The following is a 10,279-nucleotide window of genomic DNA, read 5'->3' on the forward strand; positions in this document are numbered from 1 at the left end:
GTTGGTATGTGTACGTCTCCTGTTGCACAGCATAAATGAATGGGCCAAAAGTTAATCTTGATAAAGAACTCATCAAGAGCATAAATATATCTCAGTCTTTTCCATCTCTGAATGGAAAGCTCAAACAATTTAAACTCATTCTTGAAATAAAATATATTCTTGAAGATAAACACAGTACTTTGTTCTTCAGACAAGACATATGGTATTAATATAATTTTAATCTACTTGGGTTTAATGCTGCATGTTAAGATATGGATAATTGTAATTGCTGATACCAGGTGTCTCTTACTGAATTTGTGCATTGCTTGCCTGTCTTATGTTTAACAAATTGTGCACACAGTTTTGTTCTGTTTTCGTAAGGACCTTAGCTTCACATTCCTAAAACATAAGTTCCTTATGAAAAGAGATTTTGTTCTATGCTTCTCCGAATCCAGACCTAGCACATGGCTGTATCTTAAGTATTTTGTGATAAATACTTGCTGACCTGAATTATCCCCATGGCTTCAGATAGCTCCACCCAGAATTCTGTTAGTAAAGTCCCTGGCAAATAAGTTGGCCCGTAGTTGACTGACAATGAGTGTACATTTCCTTCCATGCTCATCCTTTATAAAAACCCATAATCACCACCTTCCCTCTCCCATTCCCACTCTGGCCACCATAGGTCATTATAGTATCTCATCAACTCTAAGATGCCACGTTGTTATTTTATGGACTATTGAGAAAGAAAAAAATTCTGCTAATTAAACTGTGACACAGTACTTTTATTGAAAGAGTTGTATTCTACTTTTTTAGATTTTTAACATACATAACTGTGCCTCTGTGGAAAAATGCATAAGTCAAAGTAGGTTGATTTAAGTACTTGTAAAAATTCACATTCAAAGCCTGACTCTTCTGAATCTTTTTTTTGACTCAGCTGTCCATGTCATTGTTTTTCCCTCGTGTCATCAGGGATGTTAGTGATACAGCCTTTTTAGCATGTTCTACTATATCCCCCAAATGTTATCAAAATCCCCATCACCCCTTCCAGTGTGATGGTGGTATTTTCTTAATTATACCAGAAAGTTGTCCACAGACAGGCACACATCTCTTAGCAACACAAGTCATGTAAAGCATTTGGTTGTTGCCTACAAGAAACTACGAAATTGTCATCTCCTCCAGAACAAATCATTTGCTTTGTTAATGCCACATTTATTCCTTTATTCCCCATTACTCCATGTCTGAGCTTTTTTACATTCACAGTCGTTTTCTTCTTTTAATTTTTTTTTCTTTTTGGCTGCACGGGGTCTTTGTTGTGGCTCAGCCCTGCAGCATATGGGATCTTAGTTCCCTGACCAGGGATCAAACCCGTGTCCCCTGCCTGGGAAGGCGGATTCTTAACCCCTGGATCACCAGGGAAGTCCCCACATTATTTTCTCAGTGCTCATCCCAGTTTAGTCTTTTTGAAGATATTTCATGTGCAGTTAAACTCACCATGTGAGGAACCAGCACTGCAGTGGTGCTGTTGACTGATGCTGTGACTACGTTCTCACGTGCATAGGTGGTGACAGCTGCTGGACAGCTGCCATCTGGCCATCTGCACTGGTAAGAAGCAGCTTGACCTCAGGAATGCCAAAATTTAAAAAAAAAAAAGTGTGTATCTTTGAATCAATAAAATACTGTATTTTGTTCCTAGGTTCTCAGTGAAGTTTCTTAACTGGACTCCTTAACTCCAGATATAAACATGATACTCATTTTAATCTTCTAAGTACTCTTTAAAGCTCCAGCAGTTCTTCAGATAAAGTACAAACTCTATCAGGGATTTGCATTTCTTTTTTTTTTTTTTTCCACACCCCGAGGCATATAGGACCTTAGTTCTCTGACCAGGGATCAAACACTCACCTTCTGCAGTAGAAACACAGAGTCTTAACCACTGAACCACCAGGGAACCTGCAGGGATCGGCATTTCTCCTTGCCTCCCTTTCTCTTCTACTAACCCCCTGGTCTGTCCCACAGGTCTGTTCTTCTTCCTCTAAATGTAGAAATGATGTGAGAATCACGGATTTGAAATCCACCCTTTGCTCAACTCCAATATGTGAGGATTACTCACTTGCTCCCCATAGCCAGTGCATGAATAAATCCTACAGACCTAGCCTCCAAAACATGTCCGAATCTGCTGCTTCTCTCCATCTAGTTCGAAGCATGCTCACTTGCACCTGCAGCAGCTTCCTCGAGGCTCCAGTTTCTCCTCTTTCCCTTACAGTCCATTTTGCATACAGCAGCCAGAGTGGTATTTACAACAACAAACTTGTCTAGCTGTAAGACTCATGTGCCTTCTGTGCTCAGAGGACTCTTAACGGCCTACTTGCCTCGCCCACGTGCAGAAAGGCTGGAGGAAGGACAGGTTTGGGTTGAGGGGGAAGTGAAAATTCATTTGAGGCCTTCCTGAGCAGGAGATGCAAGTCAGGAGTGCAGGGGAGAAGTCAGAGGTGGAAGGGAGCACAAATGTGGACCTTCTCTGCAAACAAAGGATCCCCATAATTGCAACTAGACTGTCTTTGTAATGCAAACAGTGGTTGACAGCAAAGACCGGATACCCCCCTCCACTCTGCTCCCCTCAACGTCCTAGTAGACCCCCTCCTATTCTTTGCCCTGACCAGCACCTTTGCTGCTGGAATGCGATGGTGGGCTCCTGCCCTCTGGGCCTGTCTGCTGCCTCCATTGGCACTAGCTGCCTTTTTAGAAAATTGGCCCATATACCCAGCGCTCTGCAGTCAGTTGGCACTTAACACACAGGCGCTGAATGGGTGAATGAGTATAAATCCAGTGGGTTTTCTCTGGGTGGTAATTTAAATTTCTAATTTTATGTCCATGTACAGAATCTTTATCTTCTGATCCTGAGGTTTTGCTTCAAATTGATGGTGTTACCGAAGACAAACTGGAAAAATATGGTGCTGAAGTGATTCCAATATTACAGAAATACTCTGAGTGGACATTGCCAGGTTCGGTATACAGCCAAATATGTGTTTTTCCAAAAGCCTCTTTTAATGTTAAGCAATGCCTCTCACTGGATTAGAGTTGTGTGGTTTCTGGGTTGTGTCAGTGCTTCCTACACCTCGTCACACTGACATCCAAGTGCTCCGAGCAGACCCCAGTGGGGTGCCAGGCACTTCATAGAGAGCATGGTGCTTAGGTCCCCGGGGGTCCAGTTAGCAGACCTGTGATAGGACCCAATGGAAGGCCTGTGGGCCCAACATTTGTTGATCTGTTAGAGCAAGTGCCTGAGGACGCTGGAGCCCCCAGGTGCCGGTTGCAGGTTGGTCAGCGTCCGCCTCTGATCCTTGGCAGGCCACGAGTATCCGTTCCATGTTTCACTTTCCTTATCTGAGGAAGGAACTTGTTATCCGACAAGCATGTCTAAAGATTAAGTTGAAATGTTTTGGAAAATGAACATGTTACTGGAACGCCTGAGCCTCCAACTGTCTCTAGCGCTGAAGGGCTGCCTGAGCGAGTGCATCCTTAATGGACGTTCCCAGAGGCTGCGTGAGGCCTGTCGTGTAGCACCTCTAATTACGGAGCTCATCACTTGTACCTCTCACTACAAGCCATAGGAAGCGCAGATGCAGGGAAAATTGAGAACAAAGACTGTGTTGTGGGCGATAGGTCAGGTGCAGGAGTCGGGTGCCTGTCTCCAGGGTATTGTGATGCATACGAGCCAAGTGAACCGTTCTGTGACTCCGGTCCTTCCCAGGGCTGAGGGAAATGGTAGTGGGGTGAGACATGAGCGAGTCGCGTTCTGTCTCTCCACAGTCATTTTTATCCCTTGGCACGATGCAGAAGAGTCAGGTTCTCGTTAATTCTTCTGTACGGTAATTATTCTATAAAAGCCTTACTCCATACACATTGAACACTTGGTGGGAACTTAATGCTTGGTTAGTGTAGCACCTTGTTTGGAAGGGTATTTTACCCACATCAGACAGGGCAGCTCTGCAGAAATCGCCAGTGATGACCACTCCCACTTACTGAGGGAGAGATGCTGAGCCAAGAGCTTTGCCCATTTTGTGTCATTCAGTCCTTCCTTATACATCTGTTTTATTTTTGACCATGCCATGCAGCTTATGGAATCTTAGTTCTCTAACCAGTGACTGAACCCAGACCCACGGGCAGTGAAAGGGCAGAGTGGTAACCACTGGACCACCAGGGACTTCCCCATGCCCATTTTGGAGATGGAAATGGGCGAGGCTTTTCGTTTTCCTGAAGTCCCACAGCTGGAATGACTGCGCTCTTCACCCTTCCTACTATGCCCTTCCTACCGAACAGTGAGGCAGGGTAGCCTCAGGGTAAACCAGGCCAGCCAGGAAGTACCTTCAGAAAATGAAGACCCGATCTTGATCACTGTTGGTGGGGAGATTTCAGGCTCTGGGAGTTCTTTGGGTTGCAAATACCTATGGAAATTACCATCTTCTTTGCAAATGTGTGCTTTGTACAGGCCCATTTCCTGCATAATATGTGAACTGTTCACAGCTATTATGCAAAGAAAAGTAAAATACAGTCTAGAATTTTCTGACACTCACTACTAAGTAACTATCACTCTAAAGATGAGGTGCGAAGATAGTCATGTTTTCCTTACATTTGGGCTTGTCTTTTTCAGCATATGTAAACTAATAAATTGTCTTTTAGTTAGCACTTTTACTTTTCAGAGAGCTTAACAGGATTAATGGCACAAACAATAGCAGGGACTTGGGCTGCAGAGAGTGAGCTAATAAACCTGACATCTCTAGTTAAGTTAGAGAGCATCACACATTTTTCTTAATGAATTCCAACCCCCATTCTTTAAAACTGAATTGCCATTGATGACTTTGGGGCTTTTTGAAATAAAAGAAGAGCACGGTTCTTGTGGGATGGTGGAACCCAAGTGGCGGGATGCTCCAGGAAAGCAGCAGGGTCTCAGCTGAACTGCGCCCTGTACTGTGTGTGTGCACGCAGACTGTCATCAGCATGGCATCACCAATACATGTCTGCATTGTCCGTTTGTAGCTGAGGACACCTCCCCACGGAGAAGCCCCTCCAGCAGCAGAGGCACTGAAAAAAACACCCCTGAGGAGTCAGATGAGGAAGCACCCATATCTTCTCACTACTTTGCAAATAAAACCAGAAACGAAAGAAAGAGGAAAAGGATGCCAGCCTCCCAAAGAGCCAAGAGGAGAAGAACTGGTTTCGGTGGTTCAAGGACGAAAGGGTAAGTTCTACCACCTTGACTGCAGGTGGAAGGGAGAAGGGTAGAAGGGAGCAGGGCTGCCCTGCCTTGCCTTGAGGTGTTCATTAAAATAAGCCATTGTTCAGTGTTGCCTGCTTCAACTCGTGGAGTCAAGATTAAGCTTTCATTCAAAACAAGAAATTTTTTTTGTTTCAGATTTTTATAATATCTGCTCCTAGGTTGACTATCACTGAAGTTTTCTAGTTTGTAAAAAAGCTTCTCCAATTTTGACCTTACCTTCAAGGGGGAAAAAAAGTGGGGTTTTTTTTGACACTTGCACTGAAGAAACTTTTCCACCTTAAATACCGTAAACCATATTGTTGTTGTTTAGCTGCTAAGTCATGTCCGACTCTTTGCAACACGATGGGCTGTAGCCCGCCAGGCTCCTCTGTCCATGGAATTCTCCAGGCAAGAATACTGGAAGTGGGTTGCCATTTCCTTCTCCAGGGGATCTTTCTGACCCAGGTATCAACCCGCATCTCCTGCTTGGCAGGCAGATTCTTTACCACTGAGCCATCAGGGAAGCCTGTAAGTCACACACTAGCTGAATAAACAAAAGGGTTTTGTTTCCTCATGACTCTTATGATCCCGCCAGTACTTGCTACACCGCTTTTATTGCTGCAGCATCTGCAGGGCGTCCACCTGGAGGCCCCACACAACCCCTGTCATTCAGTAACAGCCGGGAGGCCAGCCTCCCGAGCTTAGCAGGGCAGCAGAGAAGAGGTAATGACTGGAACCCCCCAGAGGTCAGTCCAGCCCTGCCATCTCCCTGTCCCCACGTCTGCCTGGCCCCCGGGCTGGGACGCCCCAGCGTGGGGGTGCTCCCTGCTCACCAAGGCAGATCAAAGCCTCGCCATCAGGTCCGGGGTGACGATCTGAGCAGCGTTTGTATTTCTTCATCATTTCCCTGCTCTTTCCCGTCTGCTTCAAGAACACCCTCTGCCCTCACCTTCTAGGTCAGGTCTGGTGGGATGGCGACCATCCCTTCGGTGTTAACAGAAACATAGGAAAAGGGAACTCAGTAAACTTGTGCAGGCTATCGTGTTTTCCTCTTGCAGTTTTTCTACCTCTTTTCCTTCCAGGTTAATAAAGACCAAAAATTGAGTGGGGAAGAGAAAAGAAAGTAGTGTTGGCAAGCTGTCATTTTCTCCTTAAGTCCACAAACAAACATCTTGTATGTGCTAATCCTTGTGTTGGGGGACAGAAATTAAATACATTAGTAAATATTAGTTTAACTTTGTGGGTTTTATTTATCTATTTTAATTCTATTTAAACTTTAAACTTCACCCATTTATCCCTCACCCCACCCCATCCATGCCTCTTGCAACCACCACACCAGTCTGTTCTCTGCATCTGTGAACTTGGTTTAAATATTCATATGTATTTAGGTTCCACCTATGAGAGAGATCATAGAGTATTTGATTTATTTCATTTAGCCTCACGTCCTTGAGGTCCACACATATTGTTGCAACTAGCAGGATTTCATTCATTTTTATGGCTAAATAATTTCTGTGGGTTTTGATGTGCAAGTGACCCACCAATGCCCTTCTGTGGGGACGTTTTCTTAATTTCTTCACTTATTTCCCCATTTTGGGAAAGACTTGTTTCCTCAGGCAATCACACAGAGTAGAAGACCTTACAAGGCCTCTGTCCCGCTTCCTGGGACTTATGCTGAGAACACCGGGGCTTCCTGAAGCTTCCCCGGGAAAGGCGTGTGCAGCCCTGGCCTGGTCCCCATCTCACCCATGGGGCCGGACACTGGCTCACCTAGGCCTGCCCGGAGCACTTTCACTGCTGCATGTGGTCCACAGAGATTCCATCATGACCTCCTCCTGCTGCCCTTTAGAACAAAGCAGACCATTGTCTCCCTTAGTGTTGCCGCAACTGTTGTTTTTCAGAGGGAAGCACTTTGCCCTGTGGCCTGGAACCTAAGCTAGTAAGGGCCTTCCCTGTTGGCTCAGTAGTAAAGAACCAGCCTTCAGTGCAAGAAACTCAGATTGGATCCCTGGATTGGGAAGATCCCCTGGAGAAGGGAATGGCAACTCACTTCAGTATTCTTGCCTGGAGAATCCCATGGACAGAGGAGCCTGGTGGGCTACAACCTGTGGGGTGTCGCAAATACGCCTTGGTGACTGAACACAGCAGCACAGAGAAACTCACACTTGTCCCAAAGCCAGCACAGTTTTGATGCTGGTTTTTAATTAGTCTGTGTGTTTACGGCAGGATTCTTTTTAGTCCCTGCTGGCGAAAAGCAGCCAGTTGTGTCATACTGCTTTACCCTGTAGCAGCCTCGCTGTCTCCGTGCCCAGTTCTCCACATTTCCACTGACCCCCTCTGCAAGGTGGTGGCTCCCCACGTGTCCGGGCCGCTTACCTGGCTGGGGCCCCAAGCAGCCACGGGATCAGCATGGCTCCCTGCCAGTGCCCTCACCTCCCCACCCTGCCCTCAGAGTTTTACATCTTCTGAACAACACACAATGAACTGGTTGTGTTCTGGGCCCTGAGTGGGAGTGAAATGGATGGCTCTGGTGAAGATGGAGGCTGCTGTTGGCAGATTCATTCTGTAAATCAATATCAACAGCAGGTTTTCTCTCGGGGCTTAATTTCTCAGCAGGAAATCAGCATAGGGAGATGTAAGGCTGCTTCTCTGCTAGTTTTAGCAGATCTTTACCAGTTCTGCAGTAAAACTGCCCTCGAGCAAGAGTTTTAAAATGTTGAAAAACCACTTTTCACTCAGCCCCACTGAAATATCATCAGCAGACTGATGGCCCTGATACCAGGCCCTCTGAGGCCGCTTGGGTGCCCTGATGACCAGGAATTAACACGGGGCAGGAATTCAGCCTGGCTGCAAAGCGACGGGAAATACTGGTTTAGGGACAGGCTTCTATGGCAAATGCTGCCTGCTGTTAGCCTTGTAAACACACTGGCCCTGTAATTTTTTTTTTTTTTTTTAACAGTTTATTCGGTGGGGAGAGAAAAGCTGTTATCTTCAGATCAGTGGGGAAAGTGAGGTGCTGGAAGACCTCTGTAGTAGACTGTGGCAGGGGCTCCTTAACCTGTTTTAAAGGCAGCGAGTGTGAGGTGAGAGCAGGCAGACCTTGGAGTGTAGACAAGCGAGCGAGCCGCTGGCAACAGGGTCCGATGAAGACACGGTGGCCCCAAGCTGCTCCCGCCCGGGAACCACGTCTGCAACCTGCCCAAGACTGGCAGGCTGTGGGAGTGCAGTGATCCCACCACACCCGTTGTCCAGGCACTGGGGCCTTAAGACGAGGTGCTGCCACTTTTCTGTGTGGTTGGAGTAGGTGGGGAATGTGAGTCTCAGCTCAGAGTCTGGAGGGATGGGTGGAAAGAAGGGAGAGGAGAGAGAAGGTACCTGGGGTTGGGCTCAAGTCAGAGAGTCCTTGACATGTTAGGAAGACATGTCTAGGACAGGTTTGTGTAAAGGGCAGCAGTCCTTTATTCCTTGAATTGTAAAGGAAACTTACCTCACCCCAGGGCCATCATAGGCCAAAAATGCAGAGACATGTCATACCAAGGAAAGGTTTGGATTATAAAGTGCACGCAGGTTAAAGGGCTTCCCTGGGGGCTCAGTGGTGAAGAACCTGCCTGACAAGCAGGAGAAACGGGTTCGATCCCTGGGTTGGGACGATCCCCTGGAGAAGGAAATGGCATCCCACTCCAGTGTTCTTCCCTGGAGAATCCCGTGGCCAGAGGAGCCTGGGGGGCTACAGTCCATGGGGTCGCAAAGAGCTGGGACAGGACTGAGCAGTTAAACCACAATAATGCAGGTTAGGAGAAAAAGGACTGTTCACTTTTGGTTTTATTTGACATTTTAATTTTCTTTTCTTTGTCACGTTTTAGGGGGTCCAGCACATGCCGAAGGATGCCTTCTAAAACTAAACCCTCCGACATAATCGGACCCAGTTCCACTTTGCATGGTTCTCAAGCAGCATCAGGAGTCAGTAGGAAATTGGGCATTATGGCTCCACCAAAGCCTATAAATAGACCGTTTCTGAAGCCTTCATATGCATTTTCATAACAACCAAATCTCGATGTACATAGATCTCATTTCTTGTTTGTCAGCATCTGACCATCTGTGAATATAAAGCTGTTAGTTTCGTTATACCATTTGTAAATTTTTACCCGTATCTATTAATATTTAAATAAATGCTCGGGGTGACAGTTCTGGTTTTTAAAATAAACATTTTCTTATTTTTTTTTTTTGAAACACATGCACAATTTGCTGCCACTGCAAACGCTGTGGCCATTGTTTCTCAGAATGTCTGTCCCAGCAGCTGAATCATCTCAGTGAGAGAAATCTTAAGCACGACATGAAACACAGAAGCCAGAGGGAAAGATTCAAACGGGACAGCATGAAACTGTAAAACTTTTTGTAGAAGACAACATAAGCAACGTTAAAATATAAATGACAGAGAAAAAAGGGAAGAAAATGCATGACACAGGGTTCATATCCATAATATATAAAGTGTACCTGTAAATCATTAAGGAAAAAAAAGACGAGCTAGTAGAAAAATGAGAAAGGATGTGAATAAGCTGTTCTCTAAAGAGGAAATGCAAACAGCCCACAAATATGTGAAAAATACTCAATCACTCTTGTTTAAAATATCAATTAGAACAATAAGTTGCCATTCGTTTGCCTATGAAATTGTCAGCCCTAGATGATAAACCTGGGGTCTGCAAGAGAAGGGTCAGAAGTTCTCTGTGAAAACATGTATTAATACTGGTGTCTTCCTTTTGCATCAAAGAAGCCTTACTTGTCAGGACCCTCCCTGAACTGGCTGATTAGCCAGAAAGTCTTACAGTGGGATTTTGGCACCTCTTTTCTCAGTTCCAGCCCCTTATTTTTGGAGACATCTTTCCCCAGCTGTCATGTAACTTTGGTAACACCTGTTGGGTACCTCACTTCTTGACCTCTGTCAAGAGGATAGCTGGGGAGCCCTTCCCTGGACCAAACTTGTTGAAGAGGAGTTGGGGGGGAGTCTGTGGCCTTGGCCTGGAGACGATGCTGAGGCCGACCCTGCACCCA

At 45.9% G+C, this 10,279-nt stretch overlaps 1 protein-coding gene across 2 annotated transcripts in view; it reads left to right on the forward strand.

Moving 5' to 3' along the window:
• Positions 1 to 9,434, forward strand: part of BLM (BLM RecQ like helicase) — an 87,038-nt gene extending 77,604 nt beyond the window's left edge. For both annotated transcript variants that reach the window (XM_070478316.1, XM_020905791.2), the window contains 3 exons: positions 2,856 to 2,978; positions 5,014 to 5,215; positions 9,094 to 9,434. In XM_070478316.1, coding sequence (XP_070334417.1) covers positions 2,856 to 2,978; positions 5,014 to 5,215; positions 9,094 to 9,271 — 503 coding nt within the window. In that variant the 3' untranslated portion in view covers positions 9,272 to 9,434. The remainder of the gene's footprint in view (positions 1 to 2,855; positions 2,979 to 5,013; positions 5,216 to 9,093) is intronic.
• Positions 9,435 to 10,279: the final 845 nt, after the last annotated feature.

The sequence above is a fragment of the Odocoileus virginianus genome, chromosome 16 (assembly GCF_023699985.2).
Source record: "Odocoileus virginianus isolate 20LAN1187 ecotype Illinois chromosome 16, Ovbor_1.2, whole genome shotgun sequence".
NCBI classification, from domain to species: Eukaryota; Metazoa; Chordata; class Mammalia; order Artiodactyla; family Cervidae; genus Odocoileus; species Odocoileus virginianus.